The sequence below is a fragment of the Bos mutus genome, chromosome 28 (genome assembly GCF_027580195.1).
Source record: "Bos mutus isolate GX-2022 chromosome 28, NWIPB_WYAK_1.1, whole genome shotgun sequence".
Taxonomy (NCBI): Eukaryota; Metazoa; Chordata; class Mammalia; order Artiodactyla; family Bovidae; genus Bos; species Bos mutus.
This window is the reverse complement of record NC_091644.1, coordinates 7,345,403-7,366,535: the sequence shown is the minus strand read 5'-3', so window position 1 is coordinate 7,366,535 and position 21,133 is coordinate 7,345,403. Positions and strand designations below refer to the sequence as shown.

General features: G+C 48.8%; 1 protein-coding gene across 4 annotated transcripts in view; it reads left to right on the top strand.

Annotated features, from left to right (window-relative positions):
* The window catches only part of ARHGAP22 (Rho GTPase activating protein 22), a 169,236-nt gene that overhangs the window by 36,382 nt on the left and 111,721 nt on the right, over positions 1-21,133 (top strand). For all 4 annotated transcript variants that reach the window (XM_070364477.1, XM_070364478.1, XM_070364476.1 and 1 more), the window contains one exon: positions 4,748-4,947. In XM_070364477.1, the coding sequence (XP_070220578.1) occupies positions 4,748-4,947 (200 nt within the window). The remainder of the gene's footprint in view (positions 1-4,747; positions 4,948-21,133) is intronic.

The following is a 21,133-nucleotide window of genomic DNA, read 5'->3' as shown; positions in this document are numbered from 1 at the left end:
TGGGAACCTCACGAGGCCCCCTTGCCCTTGGTGGCAAATTGCATTAACTTTATGAAACCGTCTCGGCTGCCCCCCTCCGGAGCGCCCCTTCCATTACCTCTCCTCCCTCTGCTCCATCAATCTTTCGGCCTCGATACTTACCCTTTAAATCAATTCAGCTCTGAGAGCCATCTTGCTGTTTCCACAGCCTGGCTTTAAAATCCCATTGACTTTTATAAATCAATTGTGTTTTAGTTCAAGTTCAGCCACTCCTCCATGCTCTCGGGACTGCACTGGCAGAGCTGCAGATGGAAAAACGGGGCACTAATGCCCTGGCAGCTGCTAAGGCCAGTGCTGCCACAACCTAGGCAGAAGGCCCTAAAAAGAGTGAGGTGCGCCGGTGTGGATCTCATCAAGAGGCCCTGGGCTGAGGATCGTCTGCAGTAATTTCTTGAAGAGGTGTTCCCAAGGGCCACCACTGAGGGGATGGGGACCAGCGCCAGGAAGGGGAGGGTGGGCTGCAAAGCCCAGTTAAGCAGGTATCAGCCTGAGCCCCTGGGGAACTTTGAATTGTGCCTCTTATGCCTCCTAGAGGTTTCAAACTAGAACAAGACTGCAGGGGCTTTCAAGCTCCCACACCCAGGAGTCTTTGGCCAAGGGCTAGGGAGTGAGGGGGTGTAAATTTCTGGGCACTTCCGGTTCTCTCAGTGCCTGCTCAGAATGGCCCCAATAACCCAAGGACCGTCTCCAAAACAGGCCAGCAGCCCTGAAAAATCACCCGGGGAAAGCTGTTGGAAATAAGGGGGCATAAAAGCAGGAAGAAGGAGTCAAGGGAACTTGAGCGGAGCTCTGGCGTTATCCGCTGGGTCAGGCGTCTTCCGTGTGTTCTCAGCCATTTCCAAGATGCCCCAGTTGCCAGGTACTCTTGTGGCAACACTGGGGGAGTGAGTGACTCACACGCTCTCCAAGCCTCTCTCTCATGTGAAATGGGAGGGAGCACAAAGGCTGGAGTAGCAGGCCCACCGGAGGGGCTCATCTACCGAGGGTCCCTCTGACCTGATCCCATGGAAGGTCCGCAGAGGAGCCAGAATCACGCTTCCACGAAGGATCATCTGTTCAGCCCGGAAATTCCGAGTAGCAGAGGCTGGGAGACTGTTTGTGTTGTGGCCCACAGCTTAGTGAGGCGCTTGCTGCAGACAAATATGCATAAACATTTATCCAACTCATGACATTTTAATTGCTATCTTAGATCTCCTGAGGATTCAGCTCCCTCTCAAGAGCTCTCTCTTTTAAAGTTTTTTTTTTTTTATGGAAGCCATGCACACATTCTTTCCTGCATAAAACTACAGTACTACAGTTCCATCCTCTCCTCCACGACCGTAGTCGCTGTTACAGGTGTGACGTGTTCCTTCTATATAAATGCATGTACCCACTGAGTATACCTTGTGGTGTCTTCTGTTTAAAGGGTTGTGTTTTTCTTCCGTTTTCACATAGTTTTATACTTTGTGTATTGTTCTGTGATTTGCCCTCTTCTACTGCTATACTAGAATTTAAGTAAATATTAAAGAAGGAGAGGGGAGATGGAAGGGTTGGGGATACATCTTAAGAGTGGCCAGGAAGTCCTCACTGAGAAAATGGCATTTGAGTGAAGGACAAAGGGGCTGGGAGGAAGCCCTGCAGGCCCGGGGACAGCAGGTGCGGAGCTGCACAGCAGGCGCACGGCTGGACGGACTACACGGCGATCGTGAACCATCCCTGTGAGATGTCCCCCGGATGGTTTAACAGGCGGTCCTGGAATCCCAGAGAAGGACCCGGGCAGAAGAAGACCTGGACTCATGACAGAATGGGGGCATCTGAGGCAGCCTGGGCGGTGGCAGGACCTTCCGGGAGAAGAGAAGGAACTGAACAGAATGGGGGCATCTGAGGCAGCCTGGGCGATAGCAGGACCTTCAGGGAGAAGAGAAGGAACTGAAGTCAGAGCAGGGTGGGCAGGTGGCGAGAGGCACGGGTGTGCCAGGCAGTTGGCTCTGCAGAGCGAGAGGAAGAGCTTCAGGAAGAGGGTGATCAGTGGGGACTGAGCACCAGAGGATCTTGGAGGCTGAGAGTCAGAACCAGACTGTTGGATTTGATCAGAGCAGTTTCAGGAGAGGACAGACTGTCCAAATGCAGAGGATTAGCAGGGACTGAGGGGTGAAGGAGGAGAGGCTGGAACTGTGGTCGGCCTTCTCAAGAGATGCTCGTCAGTGAGAATAGGTGGCAGCGTCAGCCCAGCATGCATGCTGATCTGAGCCAAGAGGTAGCGAATGCCACACCCGTTCCTTCCAAATCAGAGCCCCCTTCTTCTGAGGTGGGGCCCAGTACTGCTCATCCTTCAAGGCTTAGCCTGGGTGCCCCTTCTGCAGGCGGCTCTGCTGATGTCTGCAGCAGAAAGGTGCCCCTTCAGTTAAGTGTCTGCAGCCTGTGCCTGTCCACACGGCCTGTGGCTCTTTCATCTCCATGTGGTTGTTCCTTGTGGCTGATTTCCCCTGCCAGCCTCGGGACTCCGGGGGAATGCAAGCAGCCTGGGTTCTGCCCCATACCTGAAAGAGTCCTGCAGACGTGGAAGGCATGGATGAACGAGCCAGTGAAGGAATGATTGTGCTCGTGAGCTGAAGAGCCAGGCCCTGAGGCGGGCAGAAAGCACCCTCCTCCTCCTCCTCAGGTCATGAACCTGCTCCTGGGCCACAAGTTCCCCGTGCTTCTGCAACCTTAGAATGTCAGAGCTGTTTGACTTGAAATCTCAGCTTAAATGTTTGCAGAATTGAATGGCTTGATTCAAGGAAGTGCTGAAGACCAGCACAGTGGTTATTAATAAATCATAACAGCAATTGTTTTCCTTTCAAGCGGCTCTGTGGGCCTTATAAGTAGTATCTGTGTGATTGAGTGGCTGGAGGACAACCCAGGCTGGCTTGGCAGCCTAAGTAGCATCTGTAGCAAGCGCCTCCCTGGTGAGCTGCGGGGAGAGCGCTGGCCTCTCCTCTGCTCCACGAGAGCCCTGCTCCTGCCGAGTAGAGTTGAATCTGTAAATCAACTGTACTTCACTTTTTAAAAAAGAGAGTAAGCCAAAGTAGCCCATGATGTTTGACAGCCATGTCTGACATCCATTACCTGCCTGGCATGGTGATGAGAGCCACATGCAGAACTCGATGAGACATCATGTCCTTCCCTCCCTTCCCCTTCAATCTAGAGGGACAGAGAGGCAACCACACAGATTATTACCAGCCACAGATCTCATATCCTGGTAGGCGAGGGAATGACTGTCTAGAAGAGATCAGAAGGGACGTTCTGTGGAGTTGGATATTGAAGATCACCATTCCTATGTGGCTCAATAGGTAAAGAATTTGCCTGCCAATGCAGGAGTTACAGGAGACACAGGTTTGAACCCTGTATCAGGACAATCCCCTGGAAGAAGAAATGGCAACCCATTCCAGTTTTCTTGCCTGGAAACTTCCATGTACAGAGGAGCCTGGCAGGCTACAGTCCGTGGGGTCACAAAGAGTCAGACACAATTGAGCACAGCACAGCAGTGGCATGCGGCCGAAGCCAGGGGCTGAGTGGGCGAGGGACGCAAGAAAGGCCTGGGTCAGTGGGATGGACAGAGGTCAGCTAGGCTTAGGGAGCTGCAGTCACTAGAGTAATGAGAGAAGCTTAGACAGACAGACACACACACACAATCACAGGTGCAGTGCAGTAGTCGTGGGTTGGGGGGACCATGCATTCCAATCCCAAGTCAGGATCTATGGTCTAAAGATTACAAATGTGATTACAAGTGTGATTACATTTGGACTCAGAGTTGTTCCTCCAAAGTCCAAGTTGGCCTTCCTAGTGACCCCTGCAGCAATATCCTTGATACTCGCCAGAGAGAGAGAGAAGAGGAGCTCTGCCTGAGACAAGAGTCAGGGAGGTAGGGGAGGGGCAAGAAATCAGTCACCATGAAAGGCAGTACCAACTCTGGCAGAGTGCTGCCCAGTGGCATGTGCAGGGCAGAAGAGCTCACAGGCCCTCCAAGGCTCTGAGGGAGGAGGGCAGCCCCTTTGTCCCGCCAGGGAGCCATCAACCAGTCACAACAGGCAAGTGCAGCAGAGGTCCTGCTGGCCAGGCCCAGCCACCAAGATGGTCTCAGGGAAGCAGCGAGGGAGTTTGCCAGTGCGGGTGGGGGCTTCTGGGCAATGGTGATGCCTCCAGAGGAGGGGCACCATGTGGAATCCAGGGAGGGAGTCTGCTGGGGCCAGCTCCCTTGGAGCCTGAGTGACAGGAACCCTGCTGGAAGGTGAGCTCCAGTGGGACCCAGATGGTTATGCTTCGTATTTCGGTGCTTGTTTCTTAATACCTGTGACAGCGACTGGCACATATAGATACTGTATGAATATTAGTTGCTGAATTGACGAGTGAGTCATTGAGCACATGGAAAGATGGGTAGATGGATGGATGGATGGATGGATGAGCAAGCCTGGGGAAATGGAGAATCTGGGGTCCCACAGACACAGCAGAAACTAACCAGGAAGCAGGCTGTGTGCTCCCCAAGGTGCATGACCTTTGGCTACAGTGTTAAGGCACCCCAGCCCTTGCCCCTTGCAACCTGAGGAGGAGGCGGGCCAAGCATGGTCACACCCTGCTGGCTGAAGCTCCCGTAACAGTGGTTACTGGGAGGTTGGGATGCCAGAGTGGGGCAAGGACTGACCAAGGCCTGCCATCCTTCATGTTCATTGTGTGTGTGCTTGACTTCCAGCCCGTTCCAAAAGCCTGGTGATGGGGGAGCAGAGCCGGAGCCCCGGGCGGCCGCCCTGCCCCCGCAGGCTGGGCCCCGTGCTGAAGGCGGGCTGGCTGAAGAAGCAGAGAAGCATCATGAAGGGCTGGCAGCAGCGCTGGTTCGTGCTGCGTGGGGATCAGCTCTTCTACTACAAGGACAAAGATGAGACCAAGCCCCAGGTGAGAAGCACCCATCCTGTGTCCCATGGGCATCATGGTGGGGCTCCAGGGGGCATGGTTAACTGTCTCCAGGAGAGGGGAGAAGGCAAAGAGAGACCCTCCCATCAGCACCTCACCCTTCAGGCACCAAGCCTGTGACTCCACTCAGATGACATTTCACTGGGGTTTCCAAAGTGAGATTTATCCTCAGCTCTCACATTCCTGGCATCACACCTGGTTTTACTGCAACACGTCTAGAGCTTCAGGCTTTGAAGTGTTTCCTTCTAATGTTGATAGAGAGCATCCCTGCATGGCTTAAAAAAAAAAAAAAAAGCAACCACCCAAAGGGTAGTCCAGTAGTTATGAGTTGGTGCTTCCAAAGCAGGGGCCAAAAGTTCAATCCCTGGTCTGGGAACTAAGATCCCACATGTCCTGTGGCACGGCCAGGAAAAAAAAAAATTTTCTTCTTCATGTCCTTTTCAACCTCTCAGTGCTTCCGTGGAGGACACACAGACTCCACTTCTTCCACGGTACAGGGAAACAGGCGCCCAGGCACATCTGACGTCACACTGGAGTCTGGCTCATTCTGAAGCCCCTGTGTCAGAGGCCTCTGCTCCTCTGGACGGCTTCTGTTCTCACCGGTGCTTTGAGCTCCACCTTTGGTGCTTACCACGTCTGCCTTCCACCCAGCTGCACTGAGTTCACTCAGAGCAGCCTCTGGCCTCATCCATCATGGTGTGTCCCATGCTGCCCCATGCAGACATCCTAACCAAGTGCTCTGCATGTTGCTGACCAAGGTGGCTGGGCTTGTGGAGCTCAGGCAAGTTAACCCTTGTTATGGGATTCACACAGAGAATTAAAGTCTGGGAGCTACCCTTGTTTCTCTTGAAGAAAATGGGGAAGAACTTGAAGGACTTCTCTCAAAGAAAGGCTGCACCTAGTCATTGGTCCAAATTGGAAAGTAAAGCGAGATCACCTTTTCTGGGGTCAGGGATCACAGAATTTGGGGAGGCGGGGAAGGGGCTCTGTGATGGGCAAGATGGAAGGAGGTGCCTGGGCATAGTGCAGGATCGCGTTGACGCCACAGTGAGAAAATGACCCTTTTTTCTTGGAAAAGTCACTGCTCTTCCACATTTTCTGAGTATGAAGAAGGAATTGTCATATCTTTAACACTTTCCCAATACTTGGGATCCTCCCTTAAAAACATGGAGCTCTGAGAATAGACTTATGGACATGGAGAGAGGGGAGGAGAGGGTGAGATGTATGGAGAGAGTAACATGGAAACTTACATTATCATATGGAAAATAGATAGCCAATGGGAATTTGCTATGTGGCTCAGGAAACTCAAACGGGGCTCTGAATCAACCTGGAGGGGTGGGATGGGGGGGGATGGGAGGGAGGTTCAAAAGGGAGGGGATATATGTATACCTATGGCTAATTCATGTTGAGGTTTGACAGAAAACAACAAAATTCTGTAAAGCAATTACCCTTCAATTAAAAAAAATAAATAAAAATTTTTAAAAATGGAGCTCTGAGGTGGGAAGGAACAGCCCTCATCACAGAGATCTCAGTGACAATAGTCACCAGCTGCAAGTTAATCACTTTCTGCCTTCACTGTATTTATTCTAGTGGTTAACTTCTGTTTATGGAAAGTTATACTGATTTCCGTTCGTGAGAGTCCTTGCATGTTTTCCTTTCTGAACTATATCTAAGTTAAAAACAAAAAGCCTTATGCAGCAATGTGAGTGTACTTAATGCTACTAAACTATATGCTTAAAAATTGTTAAAATGGTAAATTATATGTTATGTGCGTATATATGCACACACACAAATAAGCGAGACTTATTTAAGGAAAACTTTTAAATCATTAACAGTAGAGATGAGAGGTAGGGATGACAAAATTCACGAAGGTGGATCTAAGCTAAAGTTTATGGAGCTCTGATCTTGTCCAGCCTCCCAGGCTTTATAAGGGAGGAAAGAGAGGTGGAATGGATCAAATAGGAACTTTGAATTTGATCTGAGTTAGGTCAAGCATGCTAACTGAATAACTTGAAACAAGTCACTTATTTATTTGTTTTGTTTCAGTTTTATCATTACTAAAATAGAGACATTATTACCTACCTCACAGACATACACCGAGAACTGAACACAGATCTTAGCACATGGGCTACTTAAGTCAGGGTACCCAATATACCCTCAGCCCTGCCGCCCCAGCTCTGCCACTCGGCCTGCTCCCCAAATCGGGAACCACACCTCTGGCTTGCCCACCGTTTTCCTTCTCGTCTCTGCTTGTGTGGTGAAGACCAGCCTCCTTTAGTAGCATCTCGACTCTCCTGGCTGTCCTGTTAGAGACATGTGCTTCTGATGATGGTGGCCACAAGTGGCCAGGGCCCCTAGCATGTCAGAGCCCTCCTGGCTCAGCCCACAGCACCATCTCCTGGGAGAAATGCACCATGATTCTGGGTGAACTCTGGACTACAGTGACACATGGAGGTCACCCAGACTACTGTGGACCCCCGCCCCAGGCTTTCCCACACATTGCTCACCACGAGCCTGAGGTGGCCCTGCCCATCACCGCACCTCCACAATGAACCTCTACCCCCAGACCCAACCTGGACAGTCTTCTCCCTCACCTGTCACCTTTTCCAGAAGTCAGTGGCTTCTGGTGGAAACAGTTAACAGAACGGAAGCACTGACATCCCAGGCACCACCTTCTGGACACAGAAGCAGCCCTGGGGTGCCACCCAAGCTAAACCAGGGCAGCTGTCACCAGGAGCCATTGGGTCCCCGAAGGGTGCCAGCATCTCCCAGCCGATGCCAGGGTCGTGCCCACGGCTCCTCTTTTGGACTCTCCGGGGTCTCAGTGACCCTGCCAGTCCCTCATGGGGGATTATTCTTTTCCGGAATCTCCCCTCCCCAACAAAGCCTGACTTTTCTAGCAGCCCCATTGCTCAGGTTCCCAATCTCAAGGAGACTCTTGGTCAAATTCGACTCATTTAGCTTTATAGTATGATCTCAAACCTGCATGCCTTCTGGCAAAACAGCCCACAGATTTCCTTTTAATTGCATGAACTACATGTAATGGACTAATTTTCAATATCTGGTTCCTGGAAAATGGGCCCTGCTCCCTGTTCACAGTGACAGAAGTGCCCAGGAGTGAGCTCCCTCCTAACAGATGGCCTGTTGTGTGTCCAGCAGATATAATCGTGGAGAGGGGGGATGTCCAGCTACCCTTGATGCTGCACATGTGCATGATAAGGATCACTCCCAGCCCACCCTCTTGTTCTCTCTCCAGAGCCCTATCCCTTCCACTCTGCCCTTCTCAATGGCAGGAAGATCAGCAGAGAACATAGAGCGCAAAGATGGGGAAAATTCAAGATGGGCAAAGAACTGGCTCAGATGGGAACTCAGATGGGAAAGCTAGGCTAAGGTGCTTTAAAACTGAGCCTGAAAGTGTGGCCCTGTCCCTCCAGCTTTCCCAAACGCTTTTCCGTAATAGTTTCCAGCAGACAGATCCTACAGTTTTACTAATAGAAGATTCCAGTTCTTTTCCTGCTAAATGGCTTAAGCTTCTGTGAAGTGTTTCTTGCACCATGAAAACTCCTGCCGCATTCTTTATTGATCAGCCCAGTCCGTTTCCACTGCTTGAAGATTCACTTAAATTTAGTTATCCCCCTTCTTCCCTGTGGGTTTCTTGGCTTCCAACAGAGATGGAATAGAATAGAAATGGAAAGTATAACTTACAAAACATAAGACGGAAAAAATGTAGCAATGTTAAATGCAATCAGTTCAACAAATGTGCAGAGAATGGAGGGGGCCAGGAAACAAGAGAAAAAGGTAAATAGAAAACAAAAAGTAAATAAATAAGATACCAAGGAATAGGAACAAATATTTCAGTTGTCATAATAAACATGAATAGGTCAGATTCATCTGTCTCTTAAGAGACAGAAAGTAGATGTCTGGCTTAAAAAAGAGAGAAAGTAATAACATAATAAACGTAAAGGTTGCAAAACAAAACCATGAGGGGAAAAGGTATGCCAGCAAAAAGGGAGGAGATTTAGCAACATTGAAATCAAGTAGAATTCAAGGTGATGGGGAAAAGAAGGAACAAGGAGAAATATTTCATTATAACATAAATAAAAAGCTATGCCAGCAAAAAGAAAGCAGATTTAGGAACACCAAAATCAAGTAGAAGTCAAGGTGACAGGGAAAAAAAAGGAACAAGGAGAAATATTTCATTATAACATAAATAAAAACCTACTTAGAAAATAGATCAGCTGTGAACTTTTATGCTCTTAATGACATAGCTTTGAAGGATACATAAACAACGAAAAGAATTCTCATTGTTCTCCATTTTTTAAGAAAAATGAAATTATGAAGACTTGAAATGGTGCAAAAGAAAAAAAAAAGACTTAGAAATTAAGAACAAAGTGGTAGTGAGTGAGGGCACGTATGCAAGAGAGAGAAATCTGCACACACGGAAATAAAACACACACACACTTTGTAACACTTACGTTAATAGAAAATCAAAGCTTGAGTTCAAGCTTCTAGTGAAGGATGACAGACTTTAAAACCCCAGAACTCCAGTATGGAGCGCTAAAGGCTCCGGAAGGTGTGGACGCACCTGGATGGAGACGGGCGAGCCGGCCGCTGGAGGATGCCAGACAACAGGGCTGACTCGGCAGACCCTAGTGCGCTCAGTTCCAAGCCAGCACTACAGACAGCACAACACCGCATCTGGTTGTTGGGGGGTGAGGGGGTGGGCCCCTCAGAACACTGGCAGGACCAATTATCTCTGAAAATGAGGGCAAAAGAAGAGCTCCATACAGGACTGATTGAAAGTCACTTTAGAAAGCAGTTAGGTCCCAGATCTCCCGAACCATCTGGCGCAAAGCGTGACTGCCCTCTTCACTGGGGTATAACTGGGAAGGACACTGAGGACGCCGGCCTTATCGTTGAGGTGGGGGAGGCCCCAGTCTGCAGCAGGAGCCTTAGATGGAGGTGGACATGCAGACCAGTCGCTTAGGTCTTCCAGTCCTCATCCCGCACTTGGCTCCCAGATCCCAGCAGTCAGGAACAGCCCTCAGGAAGGAAATGAAGAATTTCACTGGAAAATCTGATAGGCCGAGAAGAAAAACAAAACGTATTGACAGCAGGGGTCCCCCATGACACAGCCCAGGCAGGTCTCTCTCCTCTCTCTCTCCCTCTCTCTCTCTTTCTCCCTTTCAGCCTGCCATGTAAACATCCCCTGCCTTCCCCTCATATAACTTCCAGTCAGTTGCTTAGAGAGCTATAACTAGTAGGCATGAAGAGCTTTGGGTCACTAGGCGCTTAAGGGAAGGATCACATATGAAGGCTGGACAGAAACACAAGAAAGGAACAAAATTAAAAAAGCAACTTGGATGCAATAAAAACTATGCAGGGGGAGAAAGCTTGTATATAAAACTATCTTTGCCATCCTCAGAGAGAGACTATAAAATGGACAGCCAGAGCACAAACCAGCTCCCAGAATTGACAAATGAAATACCAGAAACAAAAACTCAAATGAAAGCTTGGATGGAAAACTTGACATAATCTCTCAGAAAGAAGAACAGAGAGGAAAAGAGGAAAGACGACTCAGCATCTGAGAAGGAGTTCTAGAAACGAAGCAAAAAGGAATCCTTAGAAAAACTATTCAATTAAGTTAAATTTCCCAGAATGGGAGTGTGAACAGTGGGTGCTGACTGATGAAACCAAAGGTTCTGTGGGGGCTCAGGAAGTCACACTGTGGGGGAGTAGGGCTGGGAGGGGACTTAAATAAAGCAAAATTTCAAACTTCCGTGCTGGGAATTCCGTAGATAATGCCTAAAAAAATTTTTTTACACAGAAGCCATTTATTGATTTCATTTTTGGGGGGCTGCCCTGCAGCATGTGGGGTCAAACCCTAACCCCTGCAGTAGAAGCCGGGTATCTTAGTCACTGGGCTGCCAGGGAGCGTCCCAGTCCCTAAATTTTAAGTGAATACATAGTATATAAGCGTATATTTAGAAATAAACATAAGAAAAAAAAACTCACCTAAAAGAGCTGGAAGTGGTGACTAAGATTTGGGCAATAGCAGAACAGGAAGAAATTGCTGCCTTATAATAAGCCTGGCAGAACTACTCGATTCTCTAAAACTATTATGAGATAGAACTCTCACTAAAGCTAAAATAATTTTGGAATTTTCAGAATATGACTACTGCACATCAAAACTGCAGGGTAAGGCTTTGGGGAGAACATGGAGAATGGGGTGATGATCAAAAACTTGAGATTTATTTGTATTACAGTTGGCGCTTCATATCCATGGGTTCTACAGCCACGAACTTAGCTGGGAGTAAAACTAGTCAGGAAAAAAATTTTCCAGAAGTTTCCAAAAAGCAGTGCTTGAATTTGCTGTACACCGGGAACTATTTACACAGCACTGACATTGTACTAGAGGCGCTTTAAAGAAGTATAGGGAGGATGTGCATGAGCTCTTGTGTCTCCAATATTGGCAGGAGGATTCTTTACCACTGGCGCCATCTGGGAAGCCCCTATATGCAAATACTACACACTTTATATAAGGGACTTGAGAATCCAAGGATTTGGATAACTTCACAGGGGGAGCAGCAGTATAGGAGCCCTTCCCCACCAGTACTGAGTGGTGATTGCATTTTAATTTCTCACAGGGAGACTATATTTATTTAAGTCCATATTCTAAAATGTTTTAAGTTAAACAAGAAAAGAAAAATGAAAAGCAGAAAAGGAATGCAGCAGGGACACAGCCCCAGACAGCTCTCTGCAGATAACGAGAAAGGGGAGCAGCCTAGAGGTCAGACAATGGGCGCCCCCTTCCAGGCAGAGCCGCCAAGCCCAGCCCGCCCCTGCAGAGCTGGCCCTGGCACACTGAAGGTACTTAGAAAATGTTTTAAAATGAACTTGGGGGAGGGGGCGTGAGTCTGGCAGCTCACACCCGGGGAGGAGCCCCGGGTCTCTGAAGCAGGAGTGCGAGGCTCACGCGTCGGCAGGAACCCATACTCTGCACGTGGCACCGAAAGCTGCACGTGGAGGGCTGGGGGTGCCACGCTCAGACACTGGATCCATGTTCTGTCAGCACTGAGGGGCTGAGAGCTTTCGGGGCTCAGGCTTAGTTTCTGGTGCTCCAAGAGGAAGGGCATCTACAGCAGCCCAGGCAGGGGTTGGGAGGGCACCGGGCTGGAGGCAGAACCATCAGATGGGGCTGGTGTCCTCGAAAACTTCCAGGTGTTGAACTAAGGGACTGAGGAACCGTGGAAGCAGCAGAAGACAGAGTGTGTGGGAGCTGATGCCTGCATCCGGCGTGACAGAGGCTCAGACCTACGCCTGGTGGCGGATGCAGCTGCAGGTTCTCTCAGAGGCAATTCAAGCCTCACTTTGAGAGCAGGCTGAGGTCTGTTTGTGTTGTTTTCCAGGAGCATAAGTAATGGGAGGCTCAGCAGTGGGAGAGAAGATTGATTTAAAGTTTGATCTAATTTAGAGTAAAAAGCTTGGAATTGGGAGGAAGAGAGACAAGATGGATGGGAAAGCAGATGCACTTCTAGGAGCGGACATTAATACTAGGCGATCAGAAACCTGCAGCCTTTAAGAAAGAGAAAACCTCAAGGGAGGAAAGACACCATCTGACCCCAGAGCTTGAAGCCCACGGGGAATGTTCCAACAGGCAGCCAGTCACCCCTTTCCCCCAGGCTTTGTTTACCAGCTTGCAGGTCAAAGACAAAAGCAGTGTTGTCATGAGCTGGCTGCTTGGGTCCTGGCCCCTGAGAAAGGTGCCTGTGTGGTTTCCATGTTCCCTGTGAGGAAACTGGGGACTGGCATCAGGCCTAGGTTAGTGGGTGTGTTACCACAGCGCCTGAAGTCTGCTTAATGTCTGCCCGCGGAACCTCACAGCTTTGGCTGGCAAGACTCTGCCCTTATCTCAGCTCGATGTGGGGGCAAGGTTAAGATCCCATCAGGCTGGTCTGAGCCAGTCTGTGCTCACAGCAAGTCACAGAGCAAGCCATGTGTCAGACGCTCTTTCACAGCCAGACCTTGTAAGGTCAACTCAGCTGGAGGTGACTCAGTAAACCCTAGCTGAGCCTCCTTCATTGGTTGTAAACTGTTAGTCAAACCAGCCTAGAGGTCATTATTGTTGTTATCGTTGTCGCCACCGTTGACATTACTACTGGCATTTTGTAAAAATTTCTCAGCTTCACGTCTTCTCCATTCTAGGCTGTAAACCTCATTCAAGTGGGACCTCTGTCTATCTTGGTTGTTCAGTTGCTAAGTCGTGTCCAGTTCTTTGTGGAAGAGTCGGAAGGACAGGCAGGACAGGCTTCCCTGTCCTTCAGTGTCTCCCTGAGTTTGCTCAAACTCATGTCCATCGAGTCAGTGATGCCATCCAACCATCTCATCTTCCGTCACCCGCTTCTCCTCTTGTCCACTTACCACTTATCTTTTCCCACCGCCTAGCATGGTGCCTGACCCATAACTGAGCAGTAATATTTGATGCTTACGTGAAAGAATGAATGAAGAAATGAATAAGTTGACTGAATGCATGAACACTCTGATCCAGCCTTGTGTTAGATCCTTGGTGGGAAAATATTTCATTGTTTTTGTAAAGTGCTCGATAGGTGGCAGGAAACTCATTTTACTGGCTTTGCTTATTAGACTGTAAGCACATCACGGTCAGGATTTTGTTTGGTTGGCTTTACCTGTGTCCTCAGTGTCTAGAACAGTGCCTGACTCCTAGTAGATGCTCAATAAATACTTTTTAAAATAATTTCATAATTTCATACTTTTTACTATAAATTAAATAACATTCATAATTTCCTTGAGCCTCACAGCAACACTACAAGGGCAGATACAATCCATTTCCATTGTACAGGTGGAGAAAGTGATGCTTGGAAGGGTGGAATGGAGGCTTTCATACCATGGAAAGAAAACAGTATTTGGAATCAGAGAACCTGGGTTCAAATCCCATTTGTACCACCTACGAGTTGTAGGTTTGTGCAGATCATTGTAGCCTTCTTGCTCCCACATTCGGTGTGATATTCTGCGGCTGCCCTGAGGGCTGGACAAATGGCAGCTGGCAGCTGTAGTGACGTCAGTGCTGCCTAAACACTCGGAGGCAAGATTCCTGTAGTCCTTGGAATGGTATCTAAGATAGAGGTCCTTCAAGGAGGCTTCTAAAATGAAATGTGAAAACAGGTGACAGGCCCTGGAAGCACAGACCACCCGAATCCGTGGGGCTCCCTGAGAGCCCCTGTATTACCTTTTCCAACTGAGTCCAGACCAGTGGGCATCAAGACCATCGTGGACACCCAGGTGTCTGGACTTAGCGAGTTATTGAATCCCGCATGACAGAGAACGACAGATTTCTAGATTGTGGCTTACTAGCTAGTAACCAGAGAAGTTATTGCCCTCTCTAAGCCTCAGTTTTCTCTTTGTGAGGTGAGCATACCCACACCTACCTTATAGGGCTGCTATGAAAGTAAGATCATGCCCTAGTGGTGAGCTCCTCACCTGGGTGGAACTTACCCAGTGGAGGGTTAGCAATCACCCAGCTCAGTCAAGCAAGAGAAGTCCAGTGGCATGCAGCATGGCCCTGATCTTGGCCCTGCCTTACTTCATGGGTTTAAATCTAAATAAAAGCTAACACTTACATGTGTATGAGCCCAACGAGAAACAGTCTCCTTCCTCTCCTCTGCACCTGAGCTGCCCTAGTGATTACTTGACCAACAGAATGAGGCAGAAGTGAGGCCATGAAAGTTCTGGGTTCAGTCCTTGAGATACCAAGCAGCTTCTGCTTTTGCTCTGGGAAGCCCTGCCATACTGTGAGGATGCTTGAGTGGACCACACAGTTATGAGGAGACAGACCTCATGGCCCCAAGTGAGACATCCTTGGACATTCTAGCCCATTCCAATCACCAGCAGCCAGGATGCCCAGGAAACTGAACTCCTACCGGTATGAGAGACAAACTTAATAAATCATTTAGAGAAGAGAAGTCTTGGGAAAGGTACTAGATCAGACCCTGTGTGCTTATGCAAACAAGACTACATTTATTCTGTGGACCTCCAAAAGCCATAGTCAGGACAAAGAGAATTGCACAGAGGCTACCATGCGCCCCCCAAATATGAAGGATACTTTGTTCCAGTCCCTGATGCTGAATTACCTCCCTAACTGCCCCACAGATCTCGCCACAGCACATTCCAGACGATCCAGCTGTGCTCGGAAGGAACCTGCATGTGTGTGAGGGAAGGACAAGGCCCACTCGCCACTCAGGAGAGCTCAGTAGCTGTTGAGCAGATGTCCTCTGCAGGGCGATAGAAATAACCACGAGCTAATTGCATACTGGTATTAACATTGCCATTAGTGCTGCAGAAGAAAACTTAAACACTAAATGTCTTCTGATTTCAAATGCCCTTGGGGATAATTTCAAATGCTGCTTTTGTGAAGAATTACTCACTGGAGTCTTATTTTTTCTTTAAAAAAAAATCATTTATTTAGGTTCCAATATCAGAAGGCATGGCTTCTCTTTAAAGGATACTTTATATTTTTTGTAGCTATTTGAGAAATGTAACTCCACTCCACTAACAGATCAAATGAAAATTCTTGCCGAATAGTTATTTAAAAATCAAACATAAATGTATTCAGTAAATTTAGAATTGACTACAGCAGCCAAGTCGTTTTTGAACAGTTTTTAAGCTATTTCATTAAAGTAATTTTTTTTCTGCATCTGACATGTCAAGGAAAAACATGACCACCCCCAAATATGTGTTCAAGCTTATCTCGTACCATACAGCAGAGGTTCTGAAAGCCACCCCTGGAGTGGCAATGACACAGTGCCTTAGGATTACCTACAACTCATCATTATACGGTGAGACCTTGCCACTGTTGTGGGGAAGGAAAACCCGGTTATTAAGAAGCCTGATGACTTGCTCAGGAGTATGTAAATCACAGCTGCCAAGTGTCCTGGTTGCCTCTGAATTATTTTGCACTCAGACTGTCACTGCCTACAGAATGGATCTTCACCTTCTAAAACTGATTTCTATTTTTCCTCCAGTGTGTCTGCCTGTTGGTGGAAATATAATAAGCTTCTCTCAGGGTCTGCTAATTTAAGTCAGCACGGATATTCGCTTACAGTATTTAAATGCCTTCCGCTTAAAATAGATCAATCCTTTGGCTTTCAACTGAACCCAGTTAATTTACAGTAATAGCTGGAAGACTGGTAAATGACTCATTTTGTCAATTACGAGGCAAAAAACTGAATCAAATACCACTGAGGCCGCATGGAAACCATGTCTTATTCATTGTTTAGATGAGCATAACTTACTTATTGTATTTGGGACATTCTAGCTCCTTCATACATTAGTTGAAGACTGAATTACAATTTATCAGCAAAATGGAGCTGATTAGGGGTGTTGCTGTTGACTTTGCTGCCTTGCCTTGTCTACTGAGGACAGTGGGCAGGTCTCCTGAATGATCTTTCACAGAGGATTCGGATGGGAGTGTGCCTTCCTCGGCAGAAAGCAGCATGTGCTCTCGGCAGCAGTCTGCTCAGCAAGACAGCCTGGCAGGGATCAGTGCAAAGGAATCTATACCATGTTTCTCAGGCTAACCTGCTCTCAACTAAACAGCATAGCAGCCCCTCTCCCAGATGACCGTAGACCCCAGAGCATAACAACAGTTGCAGGGCCTGGAGAGCAATAAGTTAGAATCAAACCACTTCCAGTCAAGAGGTGGTCCCTCCCATCCAAGGCAAGCACCCAGACCTGGCATGTCCCGACAGTAGGTATTCTGAGCAGAACAAGCTTCCCAGGGAGTGAGCTCCCAGGCCAACCTGAATGGCAGGGGGAGCCTTAAGGCAGACTATTCATCATGAGCAGAGAAGGCTGGAAGCTGTGTTGCCCCAGAAACGTGGCAGGGGCAGTGCATGGAAGAGCATCTCTGTGTTCAGTGCTGCAGACCCTGGCTGTGGGGCGGCCACGTCCCCCGGTCTCCTCACCATGTGGGCAGGGGCCAGGCACCACTGCTTATCAAGGGCTCCCGGTTCTGAGGCAGAGGCTTCTCCAACACTGCCCCGTGGGCTCTGAAGGCCAAGGGCAGAGTTAGCACGTAGGTGCAGCAGAAGTTGAAACCAAAATCTGCCTGAGTCTTGGGTCAGAGAATATATTGGAAAGAAGTGGCTGACCAGTGAAGTCTCATTCCCTGCTAGAAGACTCAGAGCTCGTGCCCTCTGATGGCTGCTTCTCTTCTAAATGCATCCAGTCTTGATTGCAGTGACCATTGCAGCCATCACAGGGACACCAGAGAAAACAGGGGTAGTTCTCCCTAAACTTCACCTCGCACACAAGGCATTTTAAGGAGGCACAGAGACCTCCCATTTGGTCCATTGAGCCAAGAGAAACGGGGGCATTTTCACGCTCCCAGGACCTCCACTGCTCAACGGGGATCCTTTACAGGCGGGGCATTCAGCCAGGGACAGCGGGAGCCATCGGCCTTTTTGGATAGTGACCTGTATCCTTACTGGGTTTCCCACGCTGCAGTCCGAAGGGTCAGGGAGGAAGGGGATTCTCCAGCTGTTGTAGTTGGAGGCCAGAACCCAGACCTTCTGCCATGTCCTGCTCAGCATTTTGACCACAGAGCTAGGCAGATGCCATCCTCCCATGCCCCCAAGGCTGTGTCATAAGTAGATGGATCTGCCCTCTCATTGCTCTTCCTTCCCAACATTCAATCAGAGGAGCAAGAGGATAACTGTTGTTAGTTAAGTGGCTTTGCAGAGAAATACAGTGTTTCAATAGTACTATGATATTAAAAGTTTATTGGGCCAAGTGAGCGGTTTGGGGCAAAATTACCCCATTGTATTTGCTCGGTATATCTAATCGGTTAAACAGAGCTCAACCCTGAAATCCCAGCACCTAAATGCAATAATAGTTTACCTCTTGCTGCGGCAAGTCTGCTGTGGACCAGACGGCAGCCTCATCCATCTCTGTGGCCTCCGAGGTTGAGGCAGGGACGGAGGGAAGAGAGGAGGCTGGAAGTCCCATGCAGTTTGTAAAGGGCCAGGCCTGGAAGTGGATGATGTCACTCCCGCCCAGTCCCGATTGGCCAGAGCCCTGTCACCACCAGAGGGTTTAGGAAGCACCCGTGTAAGCATGCTGGCCCTCATCACAAGCATTCCTTCCCCCGCATCTCTAGAAAGCTACTCGGCACCCCAGCATTGGGCCTGCCACAGTGATGCAGAGGGGCCAGGATACTAAACCTAGTGAGCGCTGGCTTCACACAGACGCCTTGCGACATAGGATCGCACCTTGTTCTCGTGAACACGATCACAGCATTAATGACAAGGGCCTGGGGGGTGACTGTGCTGGGACCTCCCGACTGGGTGGGGCCCGAGGTGTCACAGTGCTGGGACGATGGGCACAGCCTCAATCCCACAGCCTCTGGAGTGAGATGGGACTATTGAAGAACTGTCCCCAGGTGTCCCTCAGGGACAGTCAGGGTTTCATTATTTGGGGCAGAACTTAGATCAGGGTCCTGGAGTGATGCAGAACTAACCACAGGGAAATCCAAGACCATCGAAGGAGGACCCACCCGCCCTGGGTTGGGAGAGGTTGTTGGCTCTGAGGCTGGAGGGTTGCTGAGGGCTTTGCCCAGACCCCAAGCCCTGGGCCCCAGGCTCACCCTTGATCCTAGCTAGACTTTTGTGGGCTCGGGTCCTGGGGTGGGCAGCCCTCCCGGTGAGGGCTTCAGGGCCTGTGATCATCTAGGGAGATGCAGGAAGCTGGTTCTGAGACCCCAAGCCCCTGCTTTCTGCAAAGCACAGCGCTGTCCCTCCCACACTCTGCCCCAAGGGCACACCTCTCAGGCTGACAGATTCTCTCAGGAGACGAGGTGTGGCCTCTGGCGGTAGTGAAGCAGGGCAGGGGGCGCATGGAGCACACCAACTGCATTTGGATTGCATGGGAGGTGGTGTCACTCTGGAATTTGTTGGAAGAAGCTTCAGGATGAAGTCCTGAGCCAAGAATGAGACCAGACGAGTGACTCATCTCAACTCTTAGGGAGAGAAAGTACCCCAACCAAGAAGCAATTCATCTCCAACTTTTAGTTTGCCTTTTTAAATATCTACATTTTGGACAGTAATGAACCATGATTACAGGCTTGTGTGATAAGGAGAAGAGAATGGTTCCTTGCTTGGCACTGAAATTCATTCTGATCTGTATTATTTAGAATTTGGAGCAATTCAGTTCTTGGTTGGGTGTCAGAAGATACAGCTTTCTAAGATTGATCTGAGGCCACACTCTGAATTACAGGGGTTAAAGAACCCCGAGTGGTTACTTTTAAAAATGTGTCTGCAATTTTCCAAGGTTCTGCTGGTAGAAAATCGTGTCATGCCACACTTGCTAGGAAGCATTTCAGAAGTTGGTTCTTTAGACAGTCTCCCTCTCTCAAGATGAAGAATGAAGACTTCCCAGAGAACCAGCTTTGATCAATTTAGAGAGAGAACTGGGTTAGAGTGTGAAGATCAGAGAACAACTGTGAAGCTCAAAACCCAGACTGGTGGGAGAAGTACAGACACCCCTGGCCCTGCAGGGGGTCCCCCCTGGATTGTCACCCCAAAGTATGAAAGAGGAACCCTGTCCTTCACCATCCTGGGCCTGCCGAATCTGCACTGTACCCTATTCTATGGCACAAGGGATGGTGTTATGCGGGGAGGGGGTTGTTCCTAGGGCCAAACCAAATGAACAGATATAGAGACCAACAGAGGTTTAAAATAATAATTGTGACAAGTACTTGTATTCATTCAGCCTTTAGCACTTTACAAAGCACGAGTTCGGGCAGCCCAGTGAGGCACAAAGGATAGAGGCTAATGTCCTTATTTGCACAGGTAAGAAGACCAAGCCTCAGTCTTGGACCTGCTTGAGTCCCACGTTAAGTGGCACCATCACAATAATTATAAACCCCTATAATTATTTTGGAAAGACCCTGATGCTGGGAAAGATTGAGGGCAGGAGGAGAAGGGGATGGCAGAGGATGAGATGGATGGATGGCATCACTGACTTAGTGGACATGGGTTTGGGTGGACTCCAGCAGTTGGTGATGGACAGGGAGGCCTGGCGTGCTGTGGTTCATGGGGTCGCAAAGAGTCGGACACTACTGAGCGACTGAACTGAACTGAACTGATAATTATTTTTAAATGTGTATATGTATTCCTACTCCTGTAAAATGGTTAAAAGCAGATTCTATTCCTTGACTATATAATAGTTCACAAATTATAACAACAGCACTTATTCTCGCCAGGCATCCAACCTGGTGCTGTGGAGGCTTCAAAACACATCACACTAGAGGAGGAAACTGAGGCTCGGCTTGTTGCTCAGGCATTGAAGGCCCAGTCTGAGCCCTGGTTGTAAGCTCTCACTAGTGACACCTCCACCACACTGCCCTCCTGGGTGGCTGCTATAGTCTGGCTCCATTCCAGGCCCTCTGCTCACTCTGTCCCATTTGGTTCCCCGAGAAGCCCATTGAACAGAGAGGGAAACTGAGGCTGGGAGAGTTTCCTGAGCAATACTGGTCTGTAGCAGCCCTTTCTTATAATGTCCTTGACTGCTTTTATATGCAAGTAATGTTGGCCTCATAAAATACACTGGAAATCATGACTTTTTTTTTTCACTTTTCAAAAGAGCTTGTGTAGTATTGATGTTATTTCTTCCTAAAATATTTGGTAGAATTTGGAGTTTTCCTGGTGGAAAATCCCATCTGAGTTTGGAGTTTTCCTGGTGGGAAGGTTTTTGGCTACAAATTCCATTTCCTTACCAGATATGAGGCTACTTAACTATTTCTTGTGGAGAAGGCGATGGCACCCACTCCAGTACTCTTGCCTGGAAAATCCCATGGATGGAGGAGCCTGGTGGGCTGCAGTCCATGGGGTCGCTAAGAGTCGGACACGACTGAGCGACTTCACTTTCACTGTTCACTTTCATGCATTGGAGGAGGAAATGGCAACCCACTCCAGTGTTCTTGCCTAGAGAATCCCAGGGACGGCAGGGCCTGGTGGGCTGCTGTCTATGGGGGTCACACAGAGTCGGACACGACTGAAGCGACTTAGCAGTAGCAGCAGCAACTATTTCTTGAGAGAACCTCAGTAGTTGGTGTGTTCTTTTATCTACTTCATGTGAACTGCCAAATTTATTA